Source organism: Aspergillus flavus, chromosome 4, assembly GCF_009017415.1.
Source record: "Aspergillus flavus chromosome 4, complete sequence".
Classification (NCBI taxonomy): domain Eukaryota; kingdom Fungi; phylum Ascomycota; class Eurotiomycetes; order Eurotiales; family Aspergillaceae; genus Aspergillus; species Aspergillus flavus.
Window position 1 is genome coordinate 1,944,671 of NC_092405.1, and position 14,101 is coordinate 1,958,771.

The 14,101-nt window shown below is 46.6% G+C and overlaps 6 protein-coding genes across 6 annotated transcripts; 2 read left to right on the forward strand and 4 right to left on the reverse strand.

Annotated features, from left to right (window-relative positions):
- Positions 1-839: 839 nt before the first annotated feature.
- F9C07_2232513 (uncharacterized protein) lies at positions 840-2,516 on the forward strand (the record flags this gene model as incomplete). Its single annotated transcript, XM_071509909.1, has 5 exons — positions 840-953; positions 1,014-1,249; positions 1,299-2,273; positions 2,325-2,368; positions 2,422-2,516. 5 exons carry the CDS (start codon positions 840-842, stop codon positions 2,514-2,516), a joined length of 1,464 nt encoding a protein of 487 aa, XP_071366417.1.
- Positions 2,517-2,909: 393 nt separating this feature from the next.
- On the reverse strand, positions 2,910-3,949 carry F9C07_3878 (putative short chain dehydrogenase/reductase; the record flags this gene model as incomplete). Its single annotated transcript, XM_071511146.1, has 4 exons — positions 2,910-3,130; positions 3,207-3,434; positions 3,501-3,875; positions 3,922-3,949. The coding sequence occupies 4 exons, from the start codon at positions 3,947-3,949 to the stop codon at positions 2,910-2,912; spliced, it is 852 nt and encodes a 283-aa protein (XP_071366418.1).
- A 1,240-nt stretch (positions 3,950-5,189) lies between these two features.
- Positions 5,190-7,138, forward strand: F9C07_2232515 (cycloheximide resistance protein; the record flags this gene model as incomplete). The annotated part of the gene is made up of 7 exons (XM_041291899.1): positions 5,190-5,433; positions 5,505-5,817; positions 5,864-5,943; positions 5,998-6,146; positions 6,198-6,603; positions 6,659-7,013; positions 7,075-7,138. The coding sequence occupies 7 exons, from the start codon at positions 5,190-5,192 to the stop codon at positions 7,136-7,138; spliced, it is 1,611 nt and encodes a 536-aa protein (XP_041146154.1).
- Positions 7,139-7,725: 587 nt separating this feature from the next.
- Positions 7,726-8,501, reverse strand: F9C07_3880 (acyl-CoA N-acyltransferase; the record flags this gene model as incomplete). Its single annotated transcript, XM_041285839.1, has 2 exons — positions 7,726-7,982; positions 8,090-8,501. The coding sequence occupies 2 exons, from the start codon at positions 8,499-8,501 to the stop codon at positions 7,726-7,728; spliced, it is 669 nt and encodes a 222-aa protein (XP_041146155.1).
- Positions 8,502-8,978: 477 nt separating this feature from the next.
- On the reverse strand, positions 8,979-9,917 carry F9C07_2283425 (uncharacterized protein). Its single transcript, XM_041285840.2, has 3 exons — positions 9,663-9,917; positions 9,347-9,609; positions 8,979-9,298 (listed from the first exon to the last, which is right to left on the reverse strand). The coding sequence occupies exons 1-3, from the start codon at positions 9,819-9,821 to the stop codon at positions 9,196-9,198; spliced, it is 525 nt and encodes a 174-aa protein (XP_041146156.1). The 5' UTR covers positions 9,822-9,917; the 3' UTR covers positions 8,979-9,195.
- A 2,450-nt stretch (positions 9,918-12,367) lies between these two features.
- Positions 12,368-13,457, reverse strand: F9C07_2283426 (uncharacterized protein; the record flags this gene model as incomplete). The annotated part of the gene is made up of 3 exons (XM_041291911.2): positions 12,763-13,457; positions 12,501-12,697; positions 12,368-12,447 (listed from the first exon to the last, which is right to left on the reverse strand). Exons 1-3 carry the CDS (start codon positions 13,200-13,202, stop codon positions 12,368-12,370), a joined length of 717 nt encoding a protein of 238 aa, XP_041146157.2. The 5' UTR covers positions 13,203-13,457.
- Between the last annotated feature and the right edge of the window lie 644 nt (positions 13,458-14,101).

Here is a 14,101-nt window from a genome sequence, read left to right on the forward strand (position 1 = left end):
TGAAGGCCTGAGGACTTTCGCATTATAGACAAAGTTGTGAAATGGGAAGGCTCGGCATTAAATAATCGAAACCACTGGTATATATGCATGAGACTAAGTCATTGATCAGCCAAATTGCTACCCAGATAGGTATCTCTTTTGTCTCCGGGATGACCGACACAATAAAAGAGACGATGGCGCATATGTTGGCTTGGCCGGACAGCTGGCACTGGCAAGACTCGTAATCCTTAGAGCCCGGCTGTGCTAAGTTGTGAGTAAACACGAGTAGTATCGGCCTGAGCCTTTATTGAAAACGATGATGGGTCATCGCTACGCCCAGGCTTGGACTTGATGCCAGCATGAGCGACACAATTGAAAGCCTCGTGATAGAGACATTGGCAAAAGTGGCTCTTAGAGAGTCAACGCTCGAAAGCAGGCTTTCGAATCATGTAAGAATGTCCAAACAAAGCTCATTAAAGTTGAGCTCACCTCTCGCAAGCTTCGCTTAGAAAATAAACATTTGGAGAACAGCTTAAGCTAGTATGAAGGTGGCCTTAAAACCTTACCCCGGATTATCCAATGGCAGTCAATACGAATGCTCGCAAGATCCCTGTCAGTTTTCAAGGGGACTATTGGAGGAAATAAAGCTCGCAGTGGGTCTTGGGCTGAGGAGTTGAAGCCAAGCTGCAGATCTGCCTGTCAACACCCGTTATTGGCCAGCTTAGACACCTAGATTGATCTTTAAAGATTGGAGACAAAGTAGAACGATGTATACTCTATGGGATATATGATATATATAGCGCGTGGAAACCTCAAAAAACCCATAGAATCAGACACTCCAACATTCAAAACTAGACACAATGATCGTAAGGCCTTCAGCAATCCATTTACTTCTGGTGTCCACCATTTCTATGGTGGCATGCCTTGAGCATATCAATCCGAGTCCAGACGAGGCAACTGTATTCTCCTTGATTGTATGTCTTCCTATATTCTTTTGAAGCATGGGGCGAAAGCGAAGACTGACAACTACCCAGTATGGATATCCACTGGTTTCATATGCCACATTTGCCCTCCGAACGTTGGCCAGGCTGAATTCAACCAATAGCTTCTATCATTTGCGAGAGCTGACGACGCCTGAAACCACAGCCGTGGTGCGACCCAATGTTGACACGCTGTATTCGGCCTCTGTCATTGATCTGTCACATCACGATGTTATTGTGGATGTTCCAGTTGTTGATGAGCGGTTCTGGGTATTTCCTTTCTACGACGTGTGAGTTGAAGTCTTCAACAAGCACCTTCTGGAGCTAACTTCCCGCGAGGTACGGCAACAACTATGCAAACCTTGGGAACGTCTTCAATAGTTCTGCCGGCAAGTACCTATTGCGTTATTCGCCGAGTAGTAACGAGACAGTTGGGGTACAGCTTTGCGACGAGACGCAATCTGAGGAGTACGAGGACTGTAGAGGTCTAAGAGGATGGATTAATGCACCTACTCCCTATGGTGCTATCCTTGCACGACTTGTCGTCAAGAACAACGGAACAGACCTCGACAAGATACATGCTATTCAAGACCAGATCCACATTTCTACTGTACCGAGAAAGCGTACTCAGAAAATCCCGCCGTTAACGGCCCCTATGCTGAATTCATCTCTTTCCTCGGACCCGGCCACCAGAATCATGCAGATGACAGCACGTTTCGCACCGCACAACCCGCCACGAAACATTTCCGACTTTGCTCGAGTGAACAGTAACCTCAAAGCGGCCGGAATCCATGACGGCACTTACAGACCCCAAGTTCGAAACCTCACCGCAGCCGCCGTCACCGCAGCCGCTACTGTTTCGAAAGCCTTTGCTCTTCCTGCTAACCATATTGACTTCGACAACGGTTGGCAATCTGTCTCTGATACTGCACAGGGCGACTTCAACACAAACTATGAAATGCGGGCATTTGTGACTAACTGGGCATACCTTATCGTGGATAACATCGTGGCTTTGTATCCAATGTATGACCCCACGGCAAATAGTTCGGTTCACGACTTGGGTGCCAACGAGGCATACGTCTTCACCTTCAACAGGAAGCCTGCACTCGCGGAAAATGGCTTCTGGAGTCTGACATTATACAACGCGGACAAGTTTCTCATTAAAAACTCACTGAATCGGTCCTCTCTTGGTGATCGATCGAACCTTACCTACGCCGATGGCATTCCTGTGTATGGGGACGATCACCGGGACGGGCCTTTCCAGCTTCTCATCCAGCCAGCCGATATCGAACCCCCTGCCAATTGGACATCCAAGTGAGTTAGCTGATAAGTCCATTTCACTGTATAGTAACTGACGCTTTATAGTTGGTTACCGGGACCATCTGGTGGTGGGCAAATTGACATAAACCGTAAGTCCCGCATTCTTTCAGCTTTGCAACCTTGATATTAATGTAGCCGATAGTTCGCTTCTACGGACCGGGCGAAGGACTGCAGGACGATTCCTGGGAATACCCAGTAGTGGAGAAGCAGCAGGCAATCTCCGGTACCGGTGCTTAGAAATAGTATTAGGGCTATCGTCCTTGCATTTGGAGATTTTTCTCTAGATATGAATGTTGATACGAGAACTGGAAGTTATGAGATATTGAGGAAAATTCAGGATCCGTTTGGAAGAATGCGAGTATATCATACAAACTGCTGCTTAGTTTGGTACTGCTAGCTATAAGAATGAACCATTTATGGACATCATAGTGCTGAGCTCGTCGTAGAGTCATCGTTTCACGGGATGTTCGGTTTATTCCATCTACCCTGAGTTGACGCTCAAACTACGGAAGAATGCCCATGGTGAAGAACTACAGACGAGAGTCATGGCTCATTTGCTAATATTGTGCTGAATACCATTCGAAATTTATTGATATCGCTGTTGCTACGAGTCTTCAGCCGACTTTGTCTCTATGCATATCCTAAATTCCAAAAATTCTCAATATTCTTCTCCGTATCCTCATCCACATAGGCTGGAGGCTCCGCAAACGTGACATTCTCACCATGTAACTCCGCAATCTTGCCCGTCAACGACTCATCGGCTACGAGTTGTGCCACTGCATTTGTTGCAGTAGACATCGGCGTTAAAATCATTGACTTGAATAAATCATTACTTGGCGCAATATTCGTTGCTATTATCCATTAGTTAGACCAATCATCTATTCCCCTGGCGTGTAGAGGACGCGCAGAGTATTCAAATCAACTTACCGATCACAGCAGGAGCCAATGCATTGATCCGGATCTTTTCAGCTACCAACGGGCGAGCCAGAGATCGTACGAGGTTGACCACACCAGCTTTCGTGGTTGCATACATCGGCGCCATGGGGAATGGATAGAGGCCTGCATTTGAGGCAGTACAGACGATCAATCCGTTTGAAGAAGCTGCTGGATCTTTTGTCGCGTTTTTGTACATGTAGTGGATGGCAAGATGGACAGCTGTTGAGATGGGCAAATTACCATTACTGTTCCACCCACAGTTCTCAATTGAGGAAGAAAACTTACTGTATATGGCTCCCACCAAGTTCACACTCAAGGTAGCGAGGTTTGGCTTGGGTGGTCCTTCGTTGCCATCATGCTTTGCGGGCAATAAGCTTCCCTTCTCGGTAATCCCCGCATTGGCGAAGACAATATCGATTCTGCCTTGCTCTGCATATATTTTCTCGAATACAGCAGCTTGGCTTTCCCAAGAAGACACGTCGCATTCCTCGAATGAGATGCTAGCTGATGGATGCTCGGCTTGAAGTTCTTGAAGAGTCTGAGCACCGGTTTTTGGGTTGATATCGAGGACGGTGATGTGAGTCTCAGGCTGTGAGATAAAGTGCCGGGTAATACCCAGTCCAATACCTGAGGCCCCTCCTGATCGAAGAATTAATGATGCTATTCCTCTGATTGTTTCTTGAGAGGGGTCGTCCGAGGATCTTACCGGTGATAACAATGCTTCTCGGTGACATGTTGTGATGGGTAGAGTTCAGTGAATGAGGCTAATCTTGGATTCGGTGGCTATATCCTCTGGCATCTCTCATATTTCACATCGGCGACAATCTCTGGTACTGATTCCAAACCCCTCCTTGACAGTTCTCCACATCGCTGCTGGGGTATTCCCGAGATCGGCGGTCTCGATGCTTTCGAGATCACGGGGATGAGTGTGCCCCGGATCCTGCATGCAGGACGAGCCGATGGCGCGGAATTAATGGCATCATGGAGTGTGAAATGTGGAAACTGGCACGTAAGGTGGCATGAATCTCTGTAGAGCCACCATCCTTGTGTTGAAGATATTCTAGACAGTTGTTCCGTAAGGCATTTCTGTGCCACCCTGGGGATGATCTGACACTGTCCTTCCTTAGATAGAAGAACTTGCAAGCAAAGAACGGGCTTTCTCCGATATTTTCAATTGGGTTTAAAGGATTGTCGGTTAAATGGCTGAAGGCGTACCGGGAAAGTCTGTACTTTTCCGGACCCATGGTAGCCCCTCGGTAGTTGGGATTTGAAGGTCAAGTGCCGGGGGTAACTAATGCTAGACGATCTTTGCTCCACAGTTTCTCGCCACGTTGGGGTTTTTGCTCTTCAGGTTTGATTGTGCACGTTGTTTGAATCGCCGAGTATTCAGCCCCATCTGACGATATGTGGAGAACCTGCTCTCTGAGTAGTCACTGTCGAGTTGATAATCCATTGGATGTAGTTTTGCCTGGTCCATATCATGAGTCAAGCTTGTAAATAGACTTCACTGGTATATTGGACACGAAGACACCCACCTGATCGAGTCGGTGAACCCCCGTGGGGAACCCCAGATTGAAGCTCGGGAATTCCCCATGACGGGGCTGTCAAACCCCATATTACCGACAAGCAGCACTGACTCTGGCAAATAAGAGCTGCTCAATTGTACATTCAGCGAGACTGGGGGAGAAGAGGATGGGAGGGCGCCGCATGTGTGTTAATGAGGGGTGCGTAGAGGTTATAAACAGGGGGTCAACCTCCTAGCAAGGATCATCGACACCGTGCCCCAGCTGATCAGTAATCTATTCAGATTGGTGACTAGGCTTAGTATCTCGACTAGTACTATTTCATCCTCTCGCATGAAACCAATAATTAATTCTGCTGCTACTGCTTTCTTCTCACCATTTTGTTCTCAGTGCGAGGCATCCAGTTTACCGCGCACAATTCAAGTATTTAAGGCTGTCTGAAGCTCTCAAGATGCCGCTTGGTATACTAGATGATGATAAACTGGAACATATCCCAGGAACAGCACCGTTACATGGCCTTCATGAGACCGATACTTACTCCGGCATCAATCCCAGTCTTCTGAAACACGATTCCACAGGGCAGATCGTGCTTGTTCCTCAACCGTCCGACTCGCCCAATGACCCTTACAATTGGCCCCGGGTCAAGAAAGAGCTTTTTACAATCGCCTATGGATGGGGCTGTGGCTGCGTTGGGGGTAAGACGCGACGAGATGCGTTCCTCGTCCTGGTGATAGACAAAGCTAATTCTTCATCTTCTACACAATAGCTGTCGGTCCACTCCTCGGTGGCGCATTCGTCCCACTCGCTGCAGAATTTGGGGTCTCGTTATCGACGTTTGTTTCCGCCGTCCAGGGCGGCCTGATTTCGGCTATCGCTGTTGGAAGCTTGATATTCAATTCCTTGGCTGTGAAATACGGGAAGCGTCCGGTCTATCTTGGAACAACTGTTGGCCTGATGGTGTCATGTTTTTGGGCGGCCGAAGCCAAAAGCTTTGAATCATTTGTCGCCTCAAGAGTCCTTTGTGGGCTCTGCATGGCGCCTATGGAGGCTTTGGTTCCGGCCTCCATTGCGGATATCTGGTAAGCCCAGCAGTTTTGATCACTTATATTTTAACTAACCGATCAGGTTCGTGCATGAACGCGGATTTCGTACGGCTATTTTCAACCTCGGCGTCCTCGGTGGAATTAACTTGGCGGTCCCGATAGGTAAGTTTGCTTTGAGAATTTTTGATCAATACATTTGTTGATCTTCCTAAATAGCGGCTGCAATCATTGAGTATGGATCATATAGAATTGCATTACATGCGATGGGTGGCGCATTTGCTCTGACATTGATAATGGTCTTCTTCTGGATGCCGGAGTCCGCGTATGCGAGAGAAGCACTGAACATCGATAGTGGAGAAACAAAGGTGCGTGATCGTTTGACGGCCTTTCTATATCCTCGTGCTAAAGTTTGACAGGCTGCCGGTGATGAAAAAACAGACCTGGAGCAGCTCGAAACCGCTCCAAGCACTGGAATCACAGCAGCTGAGGCGCGTCACTCCTGGGCCAAAGAGCTGCTGCCGTACAGCGGTTATGTTAACGATGTCTCAATCTGGAATACTATCATCCGGCCATTCTATCTTTTGGCTTCACCACCGGTTCTTTGGGCTGTGCTTCTTTTCACCAACTGTATAGCATGGCTCGTGGGCATTTCCCTCACCCTATCCCAGATTTTCTCCGCGCCACCGTACAACTTCTCCGTGATGGGTGTTGGAGCAACGAACTTGTCGTCCTTTGTCGCATCTGTCCTTGGGACTTTTAGTGCAGGACCCCTGATTGACGGCCTGGTGACCCGAATGTCCAAAATGAACGGGGGCATATTCGGTATGATCTTATCTACCACTCTCTTCATAATCCTTCCTTACTAATATCTACGCAGAACCCGAGTTCCGCCTACCGATCATGGTTACGTACCTTTTGTTCACCTCAACGGGTTTCTTTGCCTGGGGCCAATCTTCCTATGCACAGGACCCGTGGCCTGTGCCGGTGATTGTGTGTCTGGGAATGATTAATTTTGGTGTTCAGCTCGGCACCACCGGTGTTGTCACCTACATTGTCGACTGTCACCGTGAGAAGGCCGGTGAGGCCTTTGCGACGATGAACTTTCTCAAGAATCTCTTCGCATTTGGACTGTCGTTCTACCTCAATGGGTGGATTGATAGCCAGGGTGTTCGTAACTGCTTCTTCACTATTGGAGGAATCACAATGGCTGCAGGACTAACTACTATCCCAATGTAAGTGCCGCCTTGCGCTGATAATAAGTTGATGATATTTACTAATATGTATTTGCGTTAGGTATATCTTTGGAAAGCGAGCTCGGAGCTGGGTACATCGACATGGAATTGCTGATCGACTGTAAGGACCAGGCTGCCTTTGGCTGTGAAGGTGTCTTAAGTTATTGTAGATCTTATGCATGAGTCATTCATTGTCTGCTATAGGGTGCTGTGATACTTGAATAGATTCCTCTCAAGAATCTCATCCTTTATCTTTTCCAATTCCTTTCATATCTCAGTTGCTGTAGAATAATGGACAACTCAGCCACTCCTACCGCTGCTTCTCAAGCCGGACAACAATATCTCCAGGTAGTACCGCATTCATTGTCAGCCAGGCTGATGTGTAAATACCGAGGGAAAGCTTAGATCAACAAAGACAGTAGTAGACTTGGCTAGTCACTTTACTGAATGCATTATTCCCGGGTCATCTTCATATGTCAACCTGTAGCATAGGGCTCTCAGGCTACACCATCCCACCACCAAGACCCTACTTCCTGATGGAGATTATGACACTTCGACCGAATCTATATCCCTAAGATTACCATACATTGTCCTATCACACACCCACTCACCAAAGTGCGTCATCTAACAGAATACAATCTCTCAAAGAATAAGGCTACCTTCACTCAAGATATGTGCTATAGAAACCAACCAAATAAAAGTCAAACCACCTTTAGTCAACATGAACAGCATCCATCAACATACAGAACCCATGCTTCTGCCCCGTGGCACCATACTTGGCCAAATCAAGATCTAGATTCTCGCCGACATCCCGGAACCCACACTTCTTGTAGAGTGTATACCCAGCCCGCGAAGCCTCCAACCAAGCCGGTAGCTGGAGACTCTTTGCCTCTTGCACCCCAGCCATTAGTAGCTTGGTTCCGATCCCACAGCCCTGATACTCTGGATGGACCACTAAGATCTGTAGAACTATATTATATCTGTCAGACATACCTACCCACTCCTCCCACAAGACAACAACAACGCCACCAAACCCCAAAAAGCCAAAAGAAGAAAGGAAAGAAATAGAAACTCACTAGCGACCCCCCTCCCCCCAGTCCACCTCTCCCTCTTCTCCACCACCAACTGCCGATACTCCAAACACGCCCTTGGACAAATCGACCTCGGCGGCGGCGTAGCACGCTTCTTAACCGCCTCCTGCTCCGCCTTTACATGGGCCTCTGCATCGCGATAGATAATCCACCACGACCACCCGACAACCCGGCCCGACTCGTCATCAACGGCCTTCGTAAATCGGGCGTTGGGGTTTTCCCGGATAGCTTTCTCTAGGTCCTGAGCTAGGCCTACGGTGTTTTCTTCACGGGGGCCGTACATGACCTCCAGGAGGAGGTCGTTGGGGAAGGCTTTGCTGTGGATTTCGTCGAGGGTGGGGGCGTCGGTGGGGAGGGCGGGGTGGAGGGATACTGATATGCTCTTGGTTGGGGGCATGGTGTTTATGGGTTCTTTTCGGATACGAGGGATGATGGTTGGATTGGGTTTACGGGTATTGCGAGGGGTTATTTTGAGGGGATATTCTGTTTGAATGCTTGAATCTGCTTGAGTCTATCAACATGGTTGAATTTTGGGAGGAGGAATCGGTTAGAGATGCGACAGCGCTATGCCTATTTAGGCAGGATTAATATCAGTAGTTTATAGTATGAACTTATTCAAGGGTTGTTGGAAGTTGATGTCTTTGACTTGCTAAATTGCAGTGTTGGATCGTGACGTTGATAGGCTGCAAACTGGAAAGTAAGCATGTTCTCGAGATCCACTCTGTTGCATCATTTAAAACGGTGTTGCCTTGTGCAGACGTCAATAACAGGCTCGAAATCATCTCAAATGACTGAGTTGACTGGTCTGTTCCCGTAGCGTGAAAGTGATAGCTGAAGTAAGTTCCATAAAGCCCTTTCAGATGTATAGTCCAAAGTCAAAGGAAACAATGCACGGAGTCTCATTACATATAAATTAGTTATTAGACATTAGAGAAGGCCAACATCGTATATAGATAGGAAAATCATCATAACGCTGCCACCTTCGTACAAAGTATCCCAGCTCCTCGAAAGCGAGACTGAGCCGTCAATATCATACCGTACTCATACCGCCATAATCTAGTGAAAATGTCCGTGAGCCACTTCAAATAACCTCACACAGTCCGGTCGAGGTCTATATCCTGACCCTTGGAGTCGCTTTTCCGCGCCTTATGGGTTGCACGACACGCCCATGCAAAAAACCCAACATGGATGATGCTAGTCCACCAGTTAGTGAGAGAATCGAAAACTGGCGAGTTAACCTACAGAGCAAGAAAAGCCATGGCCGTGCCGAAATGCTCGACATTAGCCACGAGCTTTCCATCACAATCAGGTCTACCATTGATGCCACAGCCGTAGCCGTCTCCGGTATAATATGGCTCGTGGAGTGTCAAATATATTATCAGAGTGCTAACCAGTGCAGCCCAAGCGCAAAGGTCAAAAGTAAGGTAGATGGCTGGATGGATCGGGACGGGAAGGGATAATTCAATAGATGCTATTATCAGCGACCAAACAAAGGTGTATTCGGTCTGTAGAAAAGCATTAGCAACCTGTTTGCATGAAATAATTGTCAGGTACTGACCGCCCCGGTGACTGGACTGACCACCTCATGGCCCAAGTCAGCCACCATCACCGTGTCGCTTCCAAACATTGACTGGGACCATCCGAACGCTATCAGCGCAGCGAGGGAGCTGATGGCCGCAACGAATCGCAGGCAAATCGAAGTGCGTGGTGTGTGCATCTTGTATGTGGTAGGAGGTTATGGTTGCTATTCAAGGGCTAGTTTTGTCAACAAGCAGGGTCATCGTAAGCAATATGTTATTGCAGGGTATTATTTTATGGTCACTTACCCTGCTTAAATAGACTCGATATTTAGTTTGGTGTTCATTAGGCGCCCAAGCCCTTACGGATAGCATCAGCCAAGACTAAGATACGAGGCGGAGCCAGTCGTTCATGGTACAGATCATGCAGATCACCACACATGTGGGGAATACCAACGTATGCACAGCCTCTAACCTACTATATGTTGGCTTAGGAGAGCACAGCAAAATAACCGATTGGGTAAATGTTGCATCTTGGCCTTTCTAACTGCGCCTCCGTTTAATATCTCACATGTGCTTGATAACGTATATTGCGTACCTGAATCAATACGCATGCATGGCTTGGTGCATAAAGAAGCTAAAATCAGCCTGTGCAAAGCTCTACTATGATCTTAAGATACCAGGCTACTACTCATGTTAATAAGACCGTAGCAGAAGTTAGTATCACACTTTTTATCTGCTGTGCGTTTTTAAATATTCTGCGCTACTCAATACTATTACATCATTTTAGCCCATACGATCATAGGGTAAGGAAAATAGGGTTCCTATATGCTTAGTTATACACGAGCTACATATTGACGAATTTAGTGTATAGGTAACCGTTAATAGATTGTTACTCTATATTTCGATACTCATCAATTCTTTTTTCTAATGTATTAGGTTCAGAGTTCCTCATTTTTGTATTTATATTCAAACCTCCATCCTTCTATGCGCTGGAAGACGAGTAGCTGTCTCAAAACACATCTAACCCTCCCAGGCAATTGTGGCCCCAAGTTGATTCCTGAGGTGTCGATACAATTTGGGTAGTAGTAGTTGTGACTGACTTTGGCTTTATCACTAGAGGTGCACAATAGGTGAAGAGAAACATACGCGTTCTAGACCGGTTCATGTGTTGACTTGGGTATAACGATCTATATATGGATTTACCTGAGCTCATAATCGTAGCAATGGTAGAGACCGCTAGTCACCAAAGTCGTTGTAGAGTGCATTGCACTCTTTATTTAGTCCCGAAGACGACTTTCAGCTCCTGAATAAGCTGCACCTATCCTACTAGTAAAGCAAAAGAGATTCAACGCACCAAAAATAACATCAATTGGTTATGAAATGGCAGAGCACAAAATAACAATAAATTATTCATCTCTTCCAGTTGTTGCCACTTTCTTTGACTCAACTAGCTCATATCTCCTTAACTTCAACTTCACTTGAAACCGTACAGTAACAGCGGTTATGTCTCAGACACGTAAACACACAGATAGCCATCACAAACAATGTAAGCAGATAACAGAAGATCAAAAAAATCAGCATTTCAGCAGCATTCAAATCCCAGCATCCGTATCCCGTTTGAGTCAACGACATCCCTGGGCTTTTCCAAAACACCACTTGGGGATGCGGCGTGGAAGAATATCATCTCCCGCTTCAACTGGAACATCAGTGGTGGTAGGCATAGGAATAGCCTGCACAGTAGTGGCGGCAAGGACAGCAAGGAGGACGGAAATGAGCTTCATTTTGAATCGTAGAATATGGGTTTTGACAAGATATGGCGGTGGCTGGATAAGGAAGAGCTTCCTGGCCTGGGCTGTTGGAGGCAGCGAAGCAAGACGATTTTGTAGGAGGGCTTAGGGCTTGCTTGGTGGAAGAGATGTTGAACCTGAATAATGTTGTAACTTTGACGAATTTTTGAGCTTTTTTCTGGAGTGGAGAGAAGTAGATAGAAAGTTTGCAGAACTATTTCCAGAGCAGAGAAGAACATCGTCCAGGGAAAGGACATGGCGCTTAATATATGCGTATCCTATCCATTCTTACCTCAGCTACCCAATCTTGAATCCGGAAAGTTCCCTCATGATCTCTTAGGAAATTCACTAAGATTCCCTAACGGTTGGCTGTATGTTTCCCAGTATCCCCAAAGAAGTAGAGCGAACAGTGAATGACAATATGTGCTATGCTCTTATTGCTCGCTATGAGAGGAGCTAGTTGCCACCTGCCGAAGCCTCCTCTTTGTAAATGTCATGTGCATTCTAAAACGTGTCTGCCTGCCTCTGCTTGTGGAAGGTGGGCTTGAGGCTTGATCCTATCAAAGAAAACGAAATCGTGCTGCGTAAGTATTTCAGAAAGCTATAGCTGGTGGTGTCGGGGGGCCACCAGGGGGTTGCCCAGGTATCTCCGCAAGTACATGAAGAGGCGACTCAGATCACGCCCGTCAATTTGTTTTGTTAGTGAGCTATTACCGTAGCAATATTTGACGTATACTACTGGCTACCACTCCATTACTTTTTCATAGAGAAGAAATCTATGATAGTACGTGTTCATGGCTAATATAGTTGACAAGCTTCAATATAAGCTCCGAACCTGCATGTACCAGACATGAACCCAGCAACCCCATACAGAACAATATTTCGATCCATCAACAGCATCCAAGGCGATACCAAATAAACATATCGATAACCGTCCAAAGGATAAATGCATATGTTTAATCAATGTCCGGATGCATTCTGTCCTTGTATCTATGACAACTGATCACACCACTGCTCTCGACTTTCACCTTTCCAACTATAGCCTTTCAGTTAGAAATCAGTCTCAACTAGGGTATGGAGAATACTCACGCAACTCGAATTTCGCATCAGCTTGACCTGTCTCTCCTTTTATCTTGTCACATTTACACGTGAGTGTAAACGACACCCCTTTATCTGGGGCCTTCCCCTTGTCTGCTGTTTTCCCTTCCACTGGCTCCCCTCTCTTTATGAGTCCCCCCTCCACTACTTTGCAATCCGAGCAATGGCCCTTCTCAATGCCATTGCCACTAGGTCCATTAGCTGTCCGTCATGACACAAGAAACGACAATACAACATCGAATGATATACGTACTTCTTCGTCCAAGTAAACAGTCCATTCTGCTCGTCCCAACCGAGACACTTGTCTATGGGAAGTCTTGAAACCCCAACGCCCGGGTTTTCATTAGGGTTGGGAGCGTCCTGCTGCTGAGTTTCGCCGGGTTTGTGTTTGTGAAGTTTGCCAACATCTCGGTGTGGACACTGGGCCACAATGTGCCATCTGGTGCGATCCCACTGCTTTAGAGTGGTTGCCTCGACTTTGGAACACACATGAAGCTCCCTTCTTGGGTGTATTACTGAGTCCCCGATTTTTGATGATATACGGCGTAGGCCACCTTTGAAGCCATCGCCTCCTGTGGAGCTCTCGCCTCCGGGCTCAGCAATAGCAAACACCGAGAGGATTAAAGAGATGATAATCCAAGCGAGATACATTTTGTTGGAGGAGCTGAGAATACTAGTAGAAAAGATGGGCATATAGAGGAAAGGTAGGAAGAAAGACGGTGGCAAGCAGAATCCGAGAAAAGTTGCTTTAGGAAAGACCTCTCTTGGGCTTCAGGTAGGGGGTTTATATAGAACGAGGGATCCGTAAGTAATTTAGTCTCTGGTAGTGTTGACTCGGCTTTGAATCAAGTAGAGAGTTTAAACTAGTCCCTGAGTCATTCAACATAGATATCCTGCCGGAAAAGAGGTTCTTGTTTCCTTTGTCGAAGCGGCTTGGGGCGCAGGGCGACTGTTTCGGGAGAACTATTAAGCTTTTGTGCGTCTGTATAAAGTTACTATAATTATTCAGGGGGTAGTTGAAGAGATGAAGAATTATCTGAAAGCGCGAATCTCTTTTCACTTTAGATTAGTTTACCTAAAGAAGATATATCTTGATAATGGTACTACATGAGGCCTGAAGGCGTGTCACACACGCACTTAGTGATGATTGCCCGACTAACGTAAGCCCTTTGAACGTAACGTCCGACCTCAGTAATATAATCATTCATATCAAAAGTTAGAGTCTAGAACTCCTGGTCATACCTAAGAGTGGAGACAAACCTTTTGCGATGATGGAGACCCAGGATATGATTTGTGTAGTGACTATAGGGTTGTATCGCTGATCTTAAGACGATCGGCTGGTAATATTGCACTTTTTGACAAAGTTCCTACGAAGCTTATTTATCCCCTCATTTCTCAATACTCAACTGGATACCTTGGATTTGGCCCAAAGATTAGACAACTGTATATTGTCTACTCCGTTTCTACGAAGGGTCAGATTGTGCTAGAATTAACCGCATCCGAAGCCGGTTTAATGAGTGGGGTGACTTAAATCTCGTGCCAGGGATCGAATTATCAGCTGTATTGGAGACTAAAGCCTTCTGTTCACTTTG

Excerpts from the sequence above, each read along its gene's own strand:
- F9C07_2283425 (XM_041285840.2), bottom strand. The coding sequence starts at position 9,821 with ATGCACACACCACGCACTTCGATTTGCCTGCGATTCGTTGCGGCCATC. Across the intron at positions 9,610-9,662 it reads TCAGTCCAGTCACCGGGGCG|ACCGAATACACCTTTGTTTG; the intron begins GTCAGTACCTGA and ends GCTTTTCTACAG. Across the intron at positions 9,299-9,346 it reads GCCATGGCTTTTCTTGCTCT|CATCATCCATGTTGGGTTTT; the intron begins GTAGGTTAACTC and ends CTGGTGGACTAG.